Source organism: Phaenicophaeus curvirostris, chromosome 1 (genome assembly GCF_032191515.1).
Source record: "Phaenicophaeus curvirostris isolate KB17595 chromosome 1, BPBGC_Pcur_1.0, whole genome shotgun sequence".
NCBI classification, from domain to species: Eukaryota; Metazoa; Chordata; class Aves; order Cuculiformes; family Cuculidae; genus Phaenicophaeus; species Phaenicophaeus curvirostris.
The window spans coordinates 169,787,264-169,809,514 of NC_091392.1; the positions used below are offsets into that span (position 1 = coordinate 169,787,264).

The 22,251-nt window shown below is 37.0% G+C and overlaps 1 protein-coding gene across 6 annotated transcripts in view; it reads left to right on the forward strand.

Moving 5' to 3' along the window:
• Positions 1-22,251, forward strand: part of PCDH9 (protocadherin 9) — a 685,460-nt gene that overhangs the window by 156,583 nt on the left and 506,626 nt on the right. Inside the window, exon 3 of one of the 6 annotated variants that reach the window (XM_069880541.1) lies at positions 20,777-21,778. The exons of the other annotated variants lie outside the window; for them this stretch is intronic. Within the exon in view, the coding sequence (XP_069736642.1) occupies positions 20,777-20,797 (21 nt within the window). The 3' untranslated portion in view covers positions 20,798-21,778. Of the gene's footprint in view, positions 1-20,776; positions 21,779-22,251 lie in introns of those variants that run through there. 6 annotated transcript variants of the gene reach the window in all.

Sequence of the window (22,251 nt, forward strand, 5' to 3'; positions counted from 1 at the left end):
ATCAAGAGGAAAAAATGTCACTCCTTTCTTTTGCTGGTGCCATTTACAGAGTGTGATTACAGATGCATGGTGTAGATTCATGTGTACAAGGAGCCTTCATCTCAGTGAGGAGCTTTGCTGTGTGAAACAAATCAACCACAACAATTAAAAAAAGAAAAAAAAGAAAATCACACTCAGATTTACCTAGCATCACTCTGGGCATTTGCAGAGTGAAGAGTTTGGCTTGTGAAATCAAAATGATGACTTTTTTTTGCTTTGTTAAGTAGGTATTTGTGGTCACTCCATTTGTTGTACTCAAGAATTAGTCACTGCCTGGGTATTGTGTGGGACAGTGGCTCCCTGCGAGCCGGGACTGGCAGCTGGGGATGTCCCCATGGAGGTGGCAGAGCAGGGCCCCACTAATCCAGCCAGAAGCAGGGTCAGGTTGGATGGGGCCTTGAGCAGCCTGGTCTGTTGGGACGAGTCCCTGTCTGTGGTATAAGGACAGAACTAATTGATCGTTAAGGTCCTTTGCAAACCAAACCATTCCACGATCCTATGATTCTATGGTGGGCCAGGGGGCAGTCCCAGCCCTGGGCATCAAGCATCTCCCTGGGGACCACCTGAGCCTGGGATAGGAGTCAGGAAGAGGACTGGAGCAGCAGTAGGAGAGCTGTTAATGCAAGTGATGACGATGAATGGTAATATCTGCTCTTCACAACATGTTGTGCTCTACTTCTACACCCTTTCCTGCATGTTCAGTGGTGCATGCCATTAAAATTGCAATCATAAGTGACTAAATCAAAAGGCACATATGGATGATTATTTCCTGGTGCTGAAAAAATGATCTGTTTTTAATTTTGCAGCCTCCTGAAGTTGGAAAGTTACTGTTCTCTTGCCTTTGCTTGAGGAGATACAGTTCAGACTATTGTTGTCTACCACACTGCATATTAGCAGTGCTATGTGCTGCCTGGTACTAGTCATTGTGGAGCTAGGAAGTTCTTTATTACAAAGACCCTTTTTCACAGAGCCGTACCCATACGTGCTTTGCCAGCCCTACGTCACCACTAGTGGGAAGATGGCGGTGTGCTGGGTGTCATTAATATTCCTGTTCTAGGAAAGCCAAAAGAAATACGTTAATGGAAAAGTGAGAATAAATCAAGTAACAGATCTCTTACCCAGACCTTATAATAAAACTCTGTGTGCTCTAAAATGTGACTGATATGATCCAAAAAATGGCCTCACAATGTGTTATCTTTATGCCTTCCAGAAAAAAAAAAAAAAAAAAGTGTATTTTCTGGGGTGTTTTTCCTCACTGGGTCTAGAATATATTCTGTTATCTGCTATGCCACTGCAGACAGTCCACTGAAAATACTTTGCCTGCCTTACGAAGCATGGCCTGTAGCACGCCTTAGGGCATGGCACTTGTGGGGCTCAAGTGATAGCTGAGTTACTATATGCACACTGTATAGTTGCTTATACTTACTTCAACATAAAACAGCACATTTACACATTAGACAAGAACAAAATGGTCCATGTGGAACCACTTTTACTTGAGGCAAAGTGTCTTTGTAGAAGTTTGAAGTGTGAAGTGAATTTATCATTTTAAATTGTAAAATTAAGCACAAAAGAAAGTTAATTGGTATTCTGCTTCCTGTTTCAGGGCAGTCTGGGGGAAGTTTTTCCATTTTTCTCTGCTTCCTTTTTTGATTTTAAATTTTTTGGAAGGGTAGTAGGGCTATGGCAAATTAGCTTTTTCCAAAGGATGTAAGCCGATTTCCAAAGGAATATAAAATATAATAAAGAATGTTGTTGGGCAGTGAGCCTCTCAAAGCTGACTTGGCATGTGTTATGAGTATATTTATTTTGTGATTTATTATATGCAGTTTTTTGTTTAGATGGGTGGTAAGTGAAAAGAAAAAGTTACGCTGTGTTCACAGTCTGGGGTGAAAAGAAGACTATTGGAAAAAGTGCTCTTGGTCTTTCCCTTGAAAAGCACCAGCCATTGGACATACCAGATGCAGATTTGAATATATTCCAAGATGAATCTTACAGGTTGTATCACTTGCATCCTACTTGAAACACTGACATATGCAGAGAGGTAGTTCAGTGTGTAATTTATCCCCTTACTTCACAGGTTTTCAGGCAGGTTTTAAAAAAATTTTAAAAACTTTTTCACACCTTACAATCTCTTTCTTTTCATTCAAAATTGGATTTTTCCCTGAGGAGCTTTCTGAAAGATTCTCACTGAAACATAGTAAACAATTTGAACTACTTGGATTTTGTGATTGAGGTAGAAATGTTACCACTGTGCAATGGCAGATCTGAGAAGATTGTGATTCATGAATAGCCGCAGTAATTCAGACTGAAATCTGGTCCTTTTAGCTTGCAATACACTATGACTTGCAGAGTAAAACTGAAGTCACTCTGTGGAAGATATTGGAACTAGATCTGAGAATGAAGCTACTATGTCCCAGTCACTATACTACAATAGTATGCTACAAGAAAAACCTGCTGAAACAGCTGAGGATTCCTTTATTTTTATTTTTTTTTCACATAATTATGAAAGCTTTGGCAGTTGCCTTTTCAAAGCTAGAAAGTCTGAGTTTCACAGAGAGCACAGGACTGCTTAACAAGGGGTGGGCTCTACAGCTACCTGAGCCTGAATAGAGAGGGCAATCCGGATATCAGCCTCTCTAGCATGCAGTTCACTCTGTTGAGCCCTTATTTTAATTTACAGCCATAATATAGTTTCTTTGGCAGGGATTCATAAATCACCATTTCATCTGTACGACTGCCGCATGATAATGGAGGTTTCTCTGGTTCTGCCTCTATCTCCATGAAACCTGTCTCTTAGGACATGCAGAATTCAGTGGTAGGAATAGCACCTGATGCCAGTCCTTGCAGACACCTGCCATTATTGAAATGTGCTGGTACATCACATTGCTATGCAAGTCCGTGGTCATTAAAATTTTGTCATATAAACCCTGCTATCTACGCCAGAAAGGAATTGAGAGGCTTGGCAGAGGATGATCATGTATTTTATCAGAATCTTCTGAAAGGAAAAATCCAGCAGGTTCAGAGCAGGAAAGAACCAGAATAACATTCCCTTAAATTTAAATATAATGTACTGTTAAGCCCCCTGCCCCCCTGCAATTGACATTTATCTACTGTAGTTCATATTAACTTTTTCCCCAAAGTGGCTCAGTGTCTCATGATTGCCCAACAGTTCAAAACAGTTGCACGTGATATAATTTTCATATGTCTCTCCTGCAAGGCAGATATTCATCAAAGCATACCACACACAGCTAAAGCAAAATGCAGCAAGCTCTAGATTAAAGCATTGATTTATCAGGGGTCACACATCAGATTAGTAGGTTTAGAGGCTAGGCCATTTGTGCTTCCTAGCACAAATGCAGACAGAAACTGGCAGGCAGATAATTAAGCAGAGTATTCTGCTGGTGAGACAATTAGGAAGTTTCAATGATTTTTTTTTTTTTTTAAATAAATTACCTAAACCATTTATTGGACAAACTCTTTTGGTTAGCTGTTAAGAAAGATTCAAATGAAAGGAGTTTGGCCTGCTTATGGTTTTACAGGGACTAGTTTCTATTCATTGTATTTTACTTGTGTATGTCTGGTTTGCTTTTCAGTTACAATTAAGAAGAAATTAGAGAAAGAAAATTATAAAATTAATTCTTTTTTAAATCGATAGGAATTTTTTAGGAAATTCTTATTCAGCATTAATCAGAAAATATAGGAAAAAGGTGAGTTTGAGGTAAGTTTTCCAAAGTGACAGCCCCTTCTTTTTTCTCCCAGTGTCTGAGTACCTATCTTAAGATAACTGGTCTACAGAAATTACAACTAGCTCCCACTGCAGACAAAGGGAGTTTTTCTGAGTTTCTCAGCACCTCTTATAGTAGGGTCTAGTTGCCACTGAAGGAATATCCAAAATACAATACTTTGAATACACAGTCTGTTGGCAAACTTCAGTTTTATTGATTTGCCCCTAAAAAGAGGTAAGGGCCATAAGCAAATATAACCACTATTTAGAAAAATTAAACATCCTTGTTCCATAAGTGAATAAAGACAGAACCAGATCTACTGCAGGTAAGAAGTATTTCCATTCTCATATTTCATGCATACATGAAATATTTCAGTTTTAGGTGGACTTCGATGATTAATGAATTCAGCAAACCCCAATTTTCCTCCAGGTAGAAAAAGAAGATGACTAACATCTAACTGTTCTTGCTTTAAAAGCTAACAAGGAGACTTTTTTTCTGTAAAGCATTAGAACTCCTGCCAAACACTTCAAAGATACTTAAAGGAAGCACAAGTGTTTTCATTATTTAATGAAACTAAGGAGCAAAACACTTTGTATCTTCTCATTGAGAAGTAATGTTTATCCCTAGAATTAACAACAGAATGTATTACATGAATGTTTCTCAGGTTTTTTCTTACTGTCCTGGTACTCTTTAATGTAACGTTGGCTTTAGTTCAGATGTCTAACTAGCAAGTTCTTTCCCTTACCTTTCTAAGTGTAAATATTATCATAGTAATTTTATTTCACTTATGAGTTAAAAGTGCTCAATTTTTTCAGTTCTTGGCTTCTTTTTTTTTAAATACATGAGTTCATTTTTATGTCAGGGTAGCTTTGTCTAAATAGAAGTACTTTGTTATGTTGGCTTGCCCCAAGTCTTTTAATAACTTAAGCAATTACTTATGTCAAGGATAATCTGGCAGTACAGTGAGATAATGTTGGAAAACTACAGGCAAGCAAAGATACATTGACCTTAAAAACCTGTTCTCTCAGAACAACTTTAAATTCTGAGCTATGGAGGTTTTTTCCTTCCCCTTTTTTTTTTATAACTGATTTCTTCTGCACGTGGGACAGTTAATCACATTTTTACAGTTCTCTTGGAGCTCTGGAAAGAGGATACAAATGGCAAAAGAACTGTGGAGACACCATCTGCCAGAGGAAGAGCTGCCTCTTCTAGTCTGAAAATCTCAATAGCTTTGTCTTTGTCCACCCTTGCCTTCTACAACGCAGGCCCTCTGAGAAAGGAGGCTGCCAGGTAGATCACGGGGTTTGAAAGGCTGTGGTGGATCAGTAGGTTTCCATGAGGTCCTGCTTCTTGCAGAACACAGAGCTTATTCCTATGGGTTCAAATGCCTCAGAAGTAGATGAACAGGGGATTCTGCATATGACATTTCTGTTTACTTTTTGTCTTTTACTGTAGTTTGAATGATTGAGGTTTTTTATAGTTATAGTAATCATCTAGGTGAGTATTATGAGTCATCTACTGAAAAAAAAACTGGTTGCTCTTATCTGTTAAAAAAATACCTGCTATCATTTCTGAGTGTGAAGAAACTACAAGATATTCTACCATATGCCAATTTTCTATAAAAATCATCTGGATAATGACACTTTTGATCTCTGACTAGTATTTGTTGACAGGATTGCTATCAAGTGTTTTAAATCTAAAATTTGAAAATATTTGGCATTGTCAAGGTTACTCTCCAAATATTTAGAATACTGTTTTTCTTGCTTATGCTTGTAGGAAAGTTTTATGAACTCATAGCTGAAGTCTGCTTCCTTACTAAAAAAGATATGCCCTGTTTTTTGAATGCATATAACCTTTTGAAACTTGTAACTTGATGAGATTTATTTTGACTTGTTTTCCTGGATCTAGTGAAAGAAAGCACTGATGAGGCCACACCTCGAATACCATGTTCGATTTTGGGCCATCACTATAAGAAAAAAAATTGAGGTCCTGGAGCGTGTCCAGAGAAGAGCAACAAAACTGGTGAAGGGGATGGACTTAGAAGTAGTGACTGAGGGACTGGGGTTGTTTAGCCTGGAGAAGAGGTGGCTGAGGGGAGACCTTATTGCTCTCTACAACTACCTAAAAAGAGGCTGTAGAGAGGTGAGTGTGGGTCTTTTCTCACAAGTGATAGGTGATAGGACAAGAGGGAATGGCGTCAAGCTGTATCAGGGGAAGTTTAGATTGGACATTAGGAGAAACTTCTTCACAGCAAAGGTTATCAAGCACTGGAACAGGCTGCCTAGGGAAGTGGTTGAGTCACCATCCCCAGAGGTGTTTAAAAAATGGGTAGATGAGGTGCTTGGGGACATGATTTAGTAGTAGACAGGAACAGTTAAAGCTGTTGATCTCTAAGGTCTTTTCCAACCTGTGATTCTATGATTCTATGATTTTATGATTCTATGTTTCTATGATCTCAGTATTCTTTCTTTGCTTAATGCCAAGTTGTGGCTTAAAGCCTTAAAAAGCTCTCTACAGAAAGTACTAGAAGAATTCCTATTATGAGTATTAGCTAAATGACTTGTTTCTAATTTGTTTCATTTTCAAAACCAGTTAAAAACTGTTTCACTGAAATATTTGTTAAAATAAAGTCAACACAAAGCTTCAATTAATAAAAACCCTGAGCCAATCTGACTCAGATGGCAAGCATAATTGTGGTTTCATACACTAAAAGTTGCACTAAAGTGTCAGTGAATGGGAACACAACTTTCCCTGCATTCTAGGAAACTTGGCAGCCTTCACTAAGGGTATTTCTACTTGCTAATCATGATATTATTGTTGTTTCTTGCATTCCCTTAGCTGTGGGAAACATGATGAGTAAGAGCAGTCTCATAATGTATATTGATCACCCAAGTATTAATCTACTCAAACAATATTTACCACTCACTTAGCACTTTTCATTTCTTTAAACATGAAAGCAGTTTTTAAAGGCTGAGTGGTTCTGTATCTTTCCATTTTACTTATAGAGAAAACAAAGCAGAGCATGGCTAAGTGACTTTGGTGAGTCATGACCTCAAAAAGGCAAGTGAAGTGACTTGGGTTCTCATACTCCCAGGACTGAGAGGGAAGACAAACTTGGCCAAATTCTCCAACCTTAGTTGTGCCTGCTATTTCACTAAAAGCACGGGGGGGAGTGGGGGTTGGTTGTAAATGACTCTCTAGATATTTATTCTCTGAAAATAACAGCTTCTTCCATGCATGCTCTATCTTACAGCTTTTTCATCTCTACACATCTTTGTGCCTAGAAAGGCTTGAAAAACACATGCACACAAATCAACCATTGAAGATTTCTAGGGCTGAATATGAGGTTTTCTAGTTCATCCTCTTGATCATGGTGTATAGTCAATCTTAGGAAAGGGTGCTTGTAAGGGAGTCTAGTTCAGCACTTCAGCTTGACTAGACGTAGTACTTCATTTTTATCTCTTTCCGCCAGTACTCCAGCAGAAGTTTTCCAGGGGGCTGGGATGATGTTTTGTGAGAGATAAGATAATATAGTACACACACACTGATTCCTAAAAAGTGTGCTTTCCAGCATGCTACGTTGATAGCACAGCAAGTAAACAACAATAACTACCTCTCTGGCATACACATTCACAGCTATCGCTAAGGGACACTGCCATCTGAAACCTTTTCTTCCATGCAGTGCTGCACAGCTGGACACAGGCACTGTGATTTACGGTCCAGTGACCGCAGTTTCAGCTAGCCTCCTTTGAACCAAATTTTGCTTTTAAAACAACCAGTCTCTGCTTTGTTCTTTGTTTAAAAAAATCAACTGAGTTTCCCACCAGATTTGTACAGTTCCAAATGCTTTTGTTTCAGTGACAAATACTTCTTCCAGGGAGCCCTTTTACATGTCAGGGTGGAACCATCCCCAGGCTGATTTAAAGCGAAAGACAGAAATGGGCCATTCCAGGCTTCCTGTAAGCAGTTTAGATGAGAACAATGTGCTAACAGTTCCATGCAGTTTTCAGAGAAGGCTGAATTTGCTGGATTGCTGAGTCACTGACAAGCTGTCGCGTGAACGAGACAATAATTTCTTTCAATTAGAAACTCATGCAGGCAGGAATATCCTTCAAACATCATGGAGGTAAAATGGAAATTCAGCTCCATTTCTGAGACGGATTCCTCTGCTGCAATAGAGCAAGCAACAGATGATGGAACTGTGCATCTACTTTAAAACATCAAACTTTTTTTCCTTCTTTTATTTTTTTCCTCTCTGTACTTCCTAACTATCTTTTTCTATATTCCTTTTACTGTTGGCTGACTGTCACCAGTTGCCATAGCAACAACCTCTGGTAACAGCAAGTCTGGGATGCCCGATGTAAGCATCTTCACATTTAAGCCCTGCCAAGGCTAGCTATTAATCCAGGGTTATATGTTGGCTCAACACTGTAGGATTGCTCTATTTTCACCCCTTTAGCTGGCTGCCAGTCTGCTTTTCCCGAGTGGGTTATTTCTTTTTCCTCACATATCTATTAGGCAATTTGGTGTTAATTTTCATTCTTTGGTCTTTTCGTACTGGTTATTTTGGAGGACTGGTTAGCTGTAAAAAACTTAACAAAATTTAACACAATGGTGTTAAAGAGCCTCTTTTTTCAGTATGAGTCTTAGTGAAAAAGAAGAATTTGAGGTAATCTTGTCTTCGGGACAAATTTTCACAGTTTATTAGAACAAATTTCACTTGCCAGCGGTTTAAATGCTTTACTGGCATAACAATGGTAAGCTTTTTCACTAGGGTAACAGGGTGAGAAGTACATTCAATGGTAGTGTGTTTGGAGACAGGAAACTAGTATGGAACAAATGTGAATGATGCTGCAACTACTGTCACCAGTGGAATGGTGTAACAGTCCTTAAAATTTTGCAAACCCCCATACCCTCACTATAAACCAATCCCTGATAGCAGTTGAAATCTTGCTGTAAAGCAGAAGTAGCAAAGTGGTTAAGAGTAGTTGGTTGGGAAATAAGAGCTGAAAGAGAAAACTGCAGTGCAGTGATTGGTTTGATTTGCTGAATAAATTGCTATGTTCAGATTCAATTTGTATCAATAGGCAAAGCGCTATACACCTGCAGAGTCTGTCACACTTGGTATCCAAACCTCTGACACAGCTAGTCTTAAACAATCTTTTTACTGTTGTCAATAATTAAAGCCAAAAAAACCCAAACCGTCCACCTAGAAAAACACACTAAACTTATAGTATTTGCACTTTTATTCCATATAGATGAAAAAAAGAGAGTAATATTTCTTCAGGGTATTTCTTTAAAGAAACACAATACTTTTTATAAATATACGGAATATTGTAGTATTCTCAATGGATTATTTTAAAAGTAGCCAAGGGGTACTGTTCATTCAGTAGAAGTATTTCTCTTTATTAAACATGACTGAAAGCTAGAAGCATAATGTGCTGTCTCCTTAATACAGTGGAAATTGGACTTTGATAATTTGCAGCTATGATGTAAAATGGGTAATGTGAAGGCTTTTACATTTGCACCCAGGCAATTGATGTTTATGCCTGTCTGCAATCCCTGTAGGGTTTCAGGATTGAGAATAGCTGTTTTCTCGGGAGTGCTTTTCTTGGTTTGTTTTTGTTTTTTTGTTTTTGTTGGTTTTTTTTGTCTCAAACCTCTTTGGATATGTTTTGCAACAAGCAATTAATTCAAAATCTGAACTCTAAATTTTTGGACTTTTTTTTTTTAGTTTTGGAAAAATCCCTGCAGGTTTATTTGGAAGTTTGAGTTCAAACTGCTGTGATGGGATTCTTCAGGAGAAACAGGACTGAACTCTTAAAAATGATTGATGTAGAAAAATATTTCTGGAGAAAGAAGAAGGATGAATCTTGAGAGGAGATATAATGGTTCCAAGGTGTAGAAGCTTATTAGGACCAATCCTAGTAGATTTGGGGGAATTCCTCAGGTAATTAGAAAGTTGCAGACCTGATTGAGTGGCCTATCAGATAAATATTTTCTATTAGGGAATTACATTTATTTCTAGGAGAATAGAAAGAGTGTAAATTAATTATTTGTTTGAGAGAGTAAGAAGGGTGAGTCAATGCTGAGTACCTTTTGTCCTGACTCTTTAAGCTGCTACTCTTGTATCAGTCCTGCAGATTCTGTTTCCTATGGCAAACATACATCTTTTTGTGCAGCCCAGTACTGAGTACAAACTTTGAAATGTTGTTTATTAATTACAGCTGACAATTGTCATTGAGGTCAGACTACCTTTTGAAAAAATGCCTTAAAAAGAAAATTTCAAAAAGTGTTTTTGGCAGTTGCAATTCAAAAGACCTATGTACAGTTCTATAAACTCATTTTCAGCCTTCCTTAATATTAGCTTAACAATCTAATGTTTAATCAAAGTGTTTGATATTTAAATATTAAACATTTCCATTTTCCTCTGGACACTTAAACCAATATTAAAACAGAGTGAACACAAGCATCCTGTTTAATTATTGTTAATGGTCGAGGCAAATTCCAAGACTCAAGTACTGGCAGTTATTACATGTCTAAAGGAAAAGCAAGTCTATTTATTCATGGTGACAGCTATTTTCACCATGTGAACTTAAAATACTTTGAGCTGCTGTAGTCTTCTTCAATAGATAATTCCTTTACATTTGAGGGACATTTGATGTCAGGATGACAATGATGCTCAGTTTTGAATGACTGACAGAAAGGTTCCTTCCTAATGTAAATAGGAGGGACAGTGTGGTCAGAAGTATGTTGTCAGTTTGGAATATATACCACTGACTATTATGGGCTGAATTTTTAAAGATATGTAGTTTTGCCCTAAATCTAATGTGAGACCTTCACATTGTAGGTTGATAGTCAAATAAATATGCAAAGTATCATGGAAAATAAGTTTTTAGAAATTTGTACTCAAATCAATATATTTTAAAGGCCATATGTACCTGCTTGGATTTACTGGATCTTCCACATATGGTGGGAGGAGGGGGAACAAACAAACAAACAAACAAAAAAAAAAACATAAAAAAGAGAAACCAGGAACACACACACATCCTCCACTTGGTTTTAAGTGGTAGATGAAATCCAGAAGGCAATCCTCCCAAAAAATAAAGAGGGGAGGGGAAAGACCTTTGACAGTGAGTCTGAACAGTTTGTTAAATTGGGTTAAATTAAGTTCTTTAACCTTGATCTCTAACTTTGTTCAAAGACCTAGTTAAATTTGTGGGTAAGCTGGCTCACCATTACTTCCTTCAGGCTACACAGAAGGAACAATTAAACATTCTTTTATGTAATCACTGCTGGAAACAGTAGAAGCTGTGCCACAAAGTGTTTGGCTGCATGGCAGAACTCGTACCTACCCACTTGAAGAAATAAAAGGTATTTCTGAAATAGAAGTTCAAAGGCCAGTGGATTTATTGGCTGCAGCTGTGAAGGTGAGTGGCTAAAAGCAGGAGCAGTAGTCATGGCTATTCAGCTTTGAAGATACCTAACACCCCCCACCCCCAAACTCTTTCTGTGTTCTAGGGATTTTTTTTTTTTTTTTTGGCTGATAATGTTTATTTCTAAGCCTAAAAGCTGTGTTTTGTTTCCAATTTTTAGACAAAGTCAGGTGTCCTGACATTTACTGTAAGTAAACAGGAGCGTGTGAAGGAAATTTTTGATGAATCCTTTGTTTCTCCTAACAGAAACAGCAAGCAAGATCTAGAGTAATGGCAAAACATTCAAGATAAAATATGTGTGACAGCATTAATTATTGCAATATATTGAAAACTAGATGGATTATTGTACCTGTCTCATACCTCAAAAGTGTGATCTTTTCTTACATCATTTCTAATACATAATTTTGTTAGAAATGCCATGGATATGCAATACTTGCCTTACACAGAGATGTTTGCCTGAAATTCTGTCAAATCTCTGTTCATTTATAGAAATCTTTAAGGCATTTTAGCCAAAAGGGATTTGGTCCTGTGGTGCAAGTGTGCACTGCCAGCTTTTGTTGTTTTACTATACCTGCATGCTTGGTAGATGGGCTCTTCCCTGCCTTCCTGTAATTTTAGGTACCTTTACTCCTTTCAGCTGTGTTCTTAATGAAGGTGAAGAATCTCTTCCTACACATCTTTATTGACTCAAGCTTTTGAGTGGAGGAATAGAGTTTTGATTTCTTATTTTTAGAACAAGCAGACAAGAAGCATTGACTTATTGAACAAAAGAGATCAGACTTAGAAATTCATGATTCAGAAGAAATTTTAAATGAAATGCCAATAATTATGATTACAAGTCATATCTATGCAGCTATTTTTTTCATCAGTTGGCACAGCTTTGTATGTGTTTGCTACCCAGAGCTATTAAGCAATTTGTTTGCGATGAAGACAGTAAAAGCCAAATGTCTGAAATAGAATTACTATGCTAGTCGTGCAAATATTGCTTGGTGTACAGAGACAGACAGCTTCCTGAGGCTGTGGCTTCTTGATAGGTGTGTAAAGACCTACAAGTCAAGAAGTAATTGAGAGGATATTCAATGATATTTCTGTTTTTCTTGATTGTGAGGGAAAGGGTGAATAATGAATAACAGCAAAACAAGTCTAGCAGTAAGAGGAGAGTGGCTTTGTCTGCCATGTGACAAACGTGCTCCATTCATGTATCGTAAGTCTACAGCTTGTTGTCAGTGCCTTTTTTCTCAGTCTTCCAGTACAGAGCCCTGGAGCATACTACTTGTTTTTGGAAGTATATTGAAATGACTGTAATTCAGGCTGAGGTGAATGGAAAAGGGAGGGATTTCTAATCTGTAGTGACTAGATAAGTACTATTCATGAGCTTGTATTTGCTTGCTCTTTGTGATTTTCTTTTTTTTTTTTATTTTCCCCAATGTGTGACTCTGCACGTGTTGCTTTTTACTTTAAACATGATAAAGCTATTTATATCACAGGAAGTGTATGAGGAACAACTCTTAATGCCTGATTTGCTGCTGGCTTTCTTTAACTAACTTTCTTTAGTAACTCTAAAATGCTAACAGATCAAAATGGTATTATTTACAACACCAAAGTGTAAAATTTAGATACAAACCAGTAATTTATTAGAAATTTGCTCATTAACAATAAAAGCCTCATCAGTTATTGTGCAGAGTGGGATGTATGGTGCTTGAGGGAAGTTTACCTAAGGCATAATGTTTCAGCACACCTGGCAGGTGAACTGGTGAGCTTCCTGAGGCAGATGGTTTACATCTGTAAGAGAGATGTGTTTGCTTTCTCCAATTTTTTGAATTTTAGAATAGTCACAGCTGTTAGCCTTCCTCTAAATTCTGACCCCTAGATAGCTAGTATTACTGCTGTGCAAAACTCCAGTCGCACTTTTGTCACAGGCATTTTGGGTTGGATTCACCTAATAATTCTCAAGAACTCATTTGAAACACACAGTCTTTTTAGGTCCTTGACAATGATTTGACTGGTTCTTATTTTGTTTCAGCAGACCACGTATTTCATGTCGTAGCAAACTGAAGAGATCTCATATACACCTGTTCCATATAATGGTTTTATGAATTAAATTTAGATCAAAGATATTTTTAACCATGATTTTTTGTTGGTTTTCTTGATATTGTTTCTTATTGGGACTTTTTTTTCCCATTCACTTTGTTGGGATCTTTTTCAATTCCCATTAAATGTGTAGGATTTAAATAGAATCTGAGAAACAGAAGCGAGCTACTTGTTTATGAATGCTAGGGATCTCAGGTAATGGACAGATGATTTTTTTTTATGTTACGTTATTTTTAGTTCTTTTTTATTTTACTCTATATCTTTAATTGCCAGATAACATTATTTGCAATGACAAGTGATGAAGACAGTGGGGCCCAGTAGTGGCCATTATGTGCAACTTGTGCTCAGTTTACATTCTAATCCATTACTAATGAGTAGTATTTGAAGTTCATTTATGTAAAAATATTTCCAAATTTGTAGTCCAGTAAGATATGCTACTGTAGACAATGCAGGGATTTATAAGATCTTATGCTTTAAATATAAAGGGAGAAGCTTTCTAAGTTTATTTTCAAGCAGCTCTTTGCATAGTGAAAGAAAAATACATGCATTTTGTGAAAGTGGTGTATGATAGACATCAAGAAAAAGCTGGAACATTTCTTTTTTTTCTTCAGATAGTTTGAAAATGTCAAATACAGGCTATGTTGTTCTTTTCTATTCTCAGCAAAACCTAAGTAGCAGGAGGAAAATATTCATAGATTTTTACATTATAGTCACAGTTTCTCTCATTTCCCAAAATGCACAGCTGCTGTGTCATTTCAAGATTTAGAAGTCACTGCATTTACGTTTTAACGATCAATGACAGCTGTTGATCTGAGTCATTAATGAGATTTTGACTGCATCTGCATTTAAACCTTGTATATCCTGCAAGAGACAAGAGTATGCTTGGAAAATGAGATTTCTGTCATGGTAATAATAAAGAGTTTTACATGCTCAAGTTGTGAGGATTCACTCTCTGCTCTACCCTGTGGAGGGTTACACAATACAAACTTTCTGTTAAATGAGAAGGGGCAGAGGGAGAACTCTTGCTGTGATTTCAAATAGAGACCTTAGGTCTACGAGCACATAGAAAATGGCCCCTAGGTGAAGGTACCTGCCATTTCTCTGCTGAAACTACAGTAAAAAGAAAGTCTCCTCAAAGTGAAATGTGATTTTGTAGCTCACTCATTTATTAAAATGCTATCTATTACTTCCTTTGAGGGCAGCAGAGTTCCTTGAGAATGACAGATTGAGCGCATACAGCATCACTTGGGGGATGTTTAATATAATGTCATAGATATTTGGGTATAGTTAAACTGCTCTTAAAAAAATGGCAAGTAATGACCTTCCCAAACAATGACCAAATTATATTTCTGTTCCATAAAATCACTCCTTATAATTAAGTGTTCTCATATTATTGTTTTTTAAGGTTGCAATTATCAGTGGGTATCAGTAATAACTTGCTTACAGGTTAGCAGAGAAAAATATCAATCTTTTTCAGTCTACAGGGTGAATTTCTAACTGGGTTTGCCTTCTTACACACTGCCTTCTCTGATATATGTATTTCATTAGCCTTCCTATCCTTTCACTCAGAGACTTTTCTGTCTACTTCACATGCTTGGGAAATTGCTCTGGTTAATTTTTTTTACTTGCCAACAGGCTAAATTAAATTTCCAGCATAACAAAAAGATAGAATTTTCCAAATTAGAAGTTGGTGAAGATATGCAGAAACCCAGAGTGAACCATAATGAAGTTTTCTTCTGCTGAAACATCGTATTTAGTCCTGTTGCACAAGGAGCAGTTATAGGCACCTCACTTCCTCCTTAGTAAAGCTGTATCTTTTTTTGGCAATTGCTAAGTATAGTCTATACGTGCCAATCAGTGTTGCAAAGTCCAAAGTACTGCCCAACAGGACATGTGAGAAATAGCTTGGAAGAGCTATAGGAGGATGCTGATGTGATTGTTTGCAGAATGTTGGGACCAACCTACTATTTCAAATATTCCACTTTCATGAAGACTATATCTGTAAATTGCCCAAGACATTATGTAAAGAAATAGCACACAACAAAGTAACAAATTGACTAAATTTTCCTTCAGACAATATATATTTGCTACTGATTTCTGATAAGGCAAAGATAAGGCAGAACCGCTGCTTTAGAAACAACTTGCTAAAACTTCTCAAGTCTTGCATAATGGTTCCCTTATAGATTATTCATTATTTGGAGTTAACTGTATTGGAATTTGGCTGGCATGGACAGTTTAGGACCAGCTAGTATTTCTAATTTGACCATAGAAATGAAGAACAATGAGCGAAGGTTTAGGTTGACAAGAAAAATATTTTTTTTTCTTTTTTTTCCATCAAAAGTTATCCACTGTTGTTTAAGATTATTTTTTTCATCTCATTTGTCCTATACAAATCTTCAGTTTGGCCAAATTTCAGCTCTAGGTTCTTCCACATCATTGATTCTTTTACAGTGGAGAGCTTATCCTTTTGTTTCTGACATACTACATTGCAATTGTAGCCTGTCTTAGCATTAAATCTTGCTACTTGAGTATTGTAGAACCTAATTACTAGAGAGAATTAAATAATTTCATACAAATAATTACAACTGTAGCATACTCATTCCCTTGGAAAATTTATGACTATGTGATAGTGAGTATCACTTCTTTATGAGCTTGGGTGGAGGACAGAATATCCATAGTCCAAGTGTACCTTACCTCACCATCCGGATATTGAAAAATTTAGAATGTAATGTTTAGGACTTTACCCATGTTGGGAGTTCATAGAATCACAGAATCATAGCATCATAGAATTGGTTAGGTTGGAAAAGACTTTTAAGATCATCAAGTCCAACTGTCAACTTAACACTGCCAAGACCACCACTAAACCATGTTCCTAAGCACCGCATATACATGTCTTTTAAATATCTCTAGAGGTAATGATACTTCTTCCCTGGGCAGCCTGTTCCAATGCTTGACAACCCTTTCAGTGAAGAAATTTTTCCTAATAACAAATCTTAACTTCCCCTGGTGCATCTTGAAGCCAGTTCCTCTTGTTGTATCACTTCTTATTTTGGGAAGAGACTGACATTCACCTCACTACAACCTATTTTCAGGCAGTTGCACAGAGAAATAATGTCTCCTTTCAGGCCCCTTTTCTCCAGGTTAAACAACCCCAGTTTGCTAAGCTGCTCCTTGTAAAACTTATTCTCTAGACCCTTCACCAGCACTGTTATCCTGTTGTCCTTCTTTAGATATGCTTCATCAGCTCAATGTCTTCCTTGCAACAAGAGGCCCAAAACTGGACACAGTATTTGAGTTGCAGCCTCACCAGCACTGAGTATAGGGGGGCAATCACTTCTATAGTCCTGTTGACCACACAATTTCTGCTACAAGTCAGGGTGTTATTGACCTTCTTGGCCACCTGGCCACACTGCTGGCTCATATTCAGCTGGCTGTCCACCAATACCCTACGTCCTTTTCTGCTGGGAACCTTTCCAGCCACTTTTCCTTCCCTGAGCTTGCAGCACTGCGTGGGGTTGTTGTGACTCAAGTGCAGGATCTGACATTTGACCTTGTTGAACCTTATACAATTGGCCTTAACCCATTGATCCAGCCTGCCCAGATCCCTCTGTAGCGCAGAGTTCCATCACGCAGATCAACATTCCCACTGAAAATGAGCCTGTCCATACCAGGCATAATTTGTAATAAAGTAACAAACATCTGATAAGAGGAATAGCAAAAAAAGTACAATATATTGTTTGGATTTAATATGCAAACCAAGAAGATAGCATGCATTTGTGTAACAGGAATGAGGTAATGTTATTGTGGGAAATATAATTTTGCATAACCATACTGAAATATTTTATTTTTATTTTAATAGTTGGCTGACATTTCTGCTTCTTTGCCAAGAAAGGAAAAGTAAATTAGTTTGAATAGTTTTCAGTAGTTATGTAGACTTTTCATATGAAAATAATATTTGACTTCAGGCCATTCTTTTTAACTGATGACAAAATTTAGAACAGATGATTTGACTTCAAAAGGTAAGCTGGTGGACTTGAAAAGGTAGCATGGGCATGTAGATGCAAACATTTTGTTGCAAAATAGCAGTCATTTAGCTGTTCCTGATAAAGTGTATTATTACTTCTTTCACAATATGAAAAATCAAGAAAGAAGGTCACTTTAAACTAAGTGGTTGTTAGTAGAAATAAAATGGCCAAAATATGGCTGGAATACAGTATTTACGCATTATTAGAGTATATTTTTTGCCTTTGTGTAGTACTTAACAAAAAAAAAAAATACAATACACTCTTTTCCCTGTAGGTGGCTTTCAAATTAAAGGTATTTCATTGTTTCATGTTTGTGGAACTGCTATCAATGAGAATTAAGTCTTAATAAAAATTTAAAAGGTGAAGAACAATACAATATCTTGAGCTCATGTTTGTAAATTCTCACAGGCTGGAAAGACCTCTCATATTCCTGTGAGACCAGCAGTATTCATACTTTTCATTATCGCACATAATATAGGATCCATTTCTTCTAGGCTTTTAAAATTAAATTCTTTGTTGTTACTAACCAGCTCCTTGTCTTTTGCTATTGAACATTGTATTACAATAGCATATTTATGCCACAGTGTGTTCAGTGCATATCCTGTGGACTGGATTCAGCCTAAAACCAGTCTTTCAGAGCAACTGTAAACCTTCAGATGCTTCTAAACCATACGGTGAGTGCAATGGGGATGTCTCAAAAGACAGCACTGACACAAATGTGTAATCCACTTAGTGTTTTGTAGCATTGTTCACGATATACCAGCTCCAGATGGGAAAGGTAGAACATATATTTTTTATGTTTCTTTAATATTTTCTCCTGGAAAAAAAGGAGAAAATAATCATAGGACTATGTCTGATTAGTGAAGCATTCATCTGAAAATTGAGAAAATATACAATACTGAAGCTGAGTCCTAAAATCATAGAACAGCCCATGTTGGAAAGGAACTCCAAAGATGATCTACTCCATTTTTTTTTTTTTCTGTGAGAAAGGGAGCTTTGATGAGAATATTTAGCACCCTGTCAATTGCATCTTGAAAACCTCCAGTGGTGCATGTTGTTGAGGAAGAAGAGGAGACAAAGCACACCATATCCTTCTTTGTAGTAGCTAGTCACATCCTAGCTCATTGGGGGCTTCACATCTCTCAATTTTTATTCCTTGGTCAAATAACTTCAAGGTCTCTTTGCATTGTGAATTTCACAAGCAGTGTCTGAATTCAGCTGCTCTTGAAGGCAATTGCATCCCTGCAGCATTTTGTTCACTCAGCTAGACCTGCTATAATTGTAGCTGCTCTACGCACCCTCACCCCCAATATCTTTACCTACTTTCTAGTTACCCTAAAATCCATGCAGGACTTCCCAGATTTTGTGCTGGGTACATATCAGATGAAAGCAATAGTAGCAGTTAATTGAGCCTCTATAGAGGTACCAGTATGGTTTACCTCCTTGCTATCTAATTTAATGGCTTCTGTTGAATGAGGCCTCTGACAAGTCAGTTGAACATGAATCTTTGGAAATCGTAGGTAGCTTTAATGCTATACAATTAAATTGGCTTTTAGTACAATACCAATAATAATAAATAGACTGCTGCCATTTTCATCCAAACCCTCTTACAGATACTCAAAATTCTTCAAGGTTTCCTCACCTTCCACCCTCTCCTGCCCTGATACTAAGATAATAGTAAATGGGTCAGAATAGTGATCCCTCAATACACAGTCTCCCTCTAAGTCTTCCCAAATGTCTCAAGAGGAAATGCAAACAAAACAGGCAAAACAAAGAACAAAATAATCAAATTGCCAGATGGGAAAATGCACTTTCAGGGAACTTTACTCCAAATTATTTTTAAACATAATGTCTTTAAAATCATGAAATATGACACACAACCTCTCTTTCAAAACTTTTTAATGGGTAATCTGTGTAAGATTCCCCAGAATTTCAAGAGTTGTAGGTGCCAAGTCCTTCTTTGAATCTTGATAAGGTCTTGACATCAGTGACATCCTGTGGCATTGAGTTCCATAATCTAATTATGTACTGCATTAAAAAGTATGTCCTTTTATCAGATGTGGGGCTACTGCTTTTCACTTTCACTTAGTGTCCTTTTGTTCTTGAATTATGTGATGCGGGACTACAGAAGCTCCTGATCTATTTTGTCTTTGCCACTTACAATTTCTATACTTTCATCATATCCCTCCTTATTCATCCTTTTTTCTAAGGTTAACAGTTCTTTTTTTTTTTCAGTCTTTTCATATGAAGGCTTCTTTTTATGCCTAATTATCACAATCACTCTTCTCTGAATACTTTCTAATTCAGTAATATCTTTTTCCATGATGGGTTGACCAGTACTTCACACTGTTCGGAGGAGGGAAAACTATTGATTCATATAATGACATTATATTTTCTTTCTTACTCCCCAACTCATTCCTTGTGCATCTTAATATTTTACTTGCTTTTTCTGACTGCAGCTGCACATCGAGCAGGGCTCTTCATTGAGCTGTCTGCAGTGAGGCCCAGGTGTTTTTTCTAAGTTGGCAGTCTTAATTGAGATCTCTGGTAAAATGAATTTATTGCATATATATATATATTTTTTTTTTCCACCGATATGCGTTCCTTTGCATTTAAAAAAAAATATTTTCACCTCTTTTAAGATGGCCCATCCATCTAGCTTGGTCAGTTAATTTTGAAGTTTCCTGTTTTCTTCAGACCTTCTTAACAGAATATTTTTGTATTATCTGCAAATTTTTCCACAGTGCTGCTCACTCTTTTATTTTTTTTTTTTTTGCCAGATTTGTTAATATATTTTGAACACCTGGTCCTTGTATGATGTCTTGAAGCACCATGCTGTTAACTTTCTCCTGTAATGAAAATTGACAATATGCATTTTTTTAATCTTTGAGAACAGTTCTGCTTTATTTTGCATCCTATGCCAAAATGACTTGGTCTCTGACTGAGATGGAGACTGAGTTAAGTCTGTTGAGAGGAACGTTGTTCTTGCCACATTTATGCAGTTACTCTAACATCGTCAAGAGCTGATACCTTCAGAATTAACGCTAAATCTTTGAGAGACAATGATGGTCTTTGAGAACACAAACATGGAATTTATGGCCAGAAGAGATAAAAATATTTAATTCATTCAATATGTTTGGCAGGGGCAGTCTAAATTAACATGAAAGCAAGCTTTTAACATAAAAGTTCTTAATACTGTCTTAGTGATAATCCTAAAATACTACTTCTTACACCAAAGATTGTGAAAACAAGGAAAAAAGGACACTAGTGGTAAGGTCTAGGCAGCTGCTAATGTTCCAGACTTTCTTTCAAAATGTGATGTGAAGCACGATATTTTAACATTTGGAATCCCCAAAGTTCTAACAGAAAAGGGGAAAGGCAAACATATTTTGAGGCTTTGTATGTCCTGACGTCCCGTAGGTCTGCTTATTTCCTGGTATCTCTCTCTCTTTCTCTTAAGTGTTCCCCATCCTCTCCCTGAGAGAGTCTATGTCTGCTTCATCAACCCTGACTGGCTACAGTATGCTACAGACTCCACCACCTTTCTTCACAAAGAAGATTGCTTGCACAGAGGAAGGCTCCTCAGACTGCTTGGGACACCTTATACAGATGCATGCCACTGCCTTGAATTCAGAATGGACACTAAAAGAGATCCTGAACATACTGGTGGAAATGTGATCAGTCACCTGCAACTCAGATCCTACCTGTTTGGTAAAGGAACCATAAGGACAACTAGAACTTCTCGAGATAATGCCAAAGATTTATCTGATAGAAATACAGTATTTTCTATACCATAGCCCACCCAACCCTAAACCAAGCTATTTTGGGTGGAATGGAGGTTGACTACAGGTATCACACTTTTCTGAATGAGCCTATTAAAATGGTAGTAACCTCTCTATAGCTAGTATTGGAACCTAGTAACAGTTGAGGGCAGAATATGGAATATAATCTATGGCTATATGTGGACCAATTATGCACACATATATATATGCACACATTTATATTTGTGTCTGTATATGAGTATATACTAGATATGTTATTTTTCCTTGAGCAAGCTATTTTCATATAGTCAAATATAGGATGCTGAATTATAAGAGAGTAACAGTAAAACTTGCTACCATATCCTTTTTTCATGCATAGCAACAGAAAAATGATCAGTACGATATAGCACAATTAAAAATGTAAGTAGAGTCTCTTATCTGAAGGAAGAATAGGAAGAAAACTTGGTACAGTCCACTTAATTTTGCAAGGTTCTAAAATCCACAGTGCATGTGCAGCGTAAGTGAAAGGGATAGAATATAAATTGTATAGTCACACCCATTAATGAGTATAATATTAATGTCAATTTTGTATCAAATATAAGAAAAGAAACTATATTGCGTGCCATTTAGTTAATTTAGAGGAAAAAAATATACCACAAATATGATTCCACTGCAGTGAGCCTTTCGAAGCTGAATGCTTTTCACAATATATTTGCAAAACAAGCAGCAACTGAATAAAAAGTTATGTATGTCTTTACAGTTTGCCAGCTAAACCTGAAACAATGACAATGTTAAGTGATTGAAGGCTGAGTTTTGCTGAAACAATGCACATGGAAAACATTGGGAATACTGTACCTGCTTCTGGCTTTGTACTGAAAATAACCCTGATTTAAATTTGTTGTGGGTTAATACATCTCTTGAAATGTGTGTGTATGCAGCTAGTATTAACAGATAAACATATGCCTTTTTAATGGTGCATTGCTATTTAGGAGAATATCACACAATACTTTTCAACATCTCTGGGAGGCTGTCACTCATTAAATGAAGCCTGTAGCCCACTACTTTTCATGTAAACCCACCATGGTAAAATGCATTCATAAATAAACGTTAAAACACTTGCTGAAATTAATCTGTATCCTGGTAATATTCCCATGTAGAATCGGCAACATTTTTT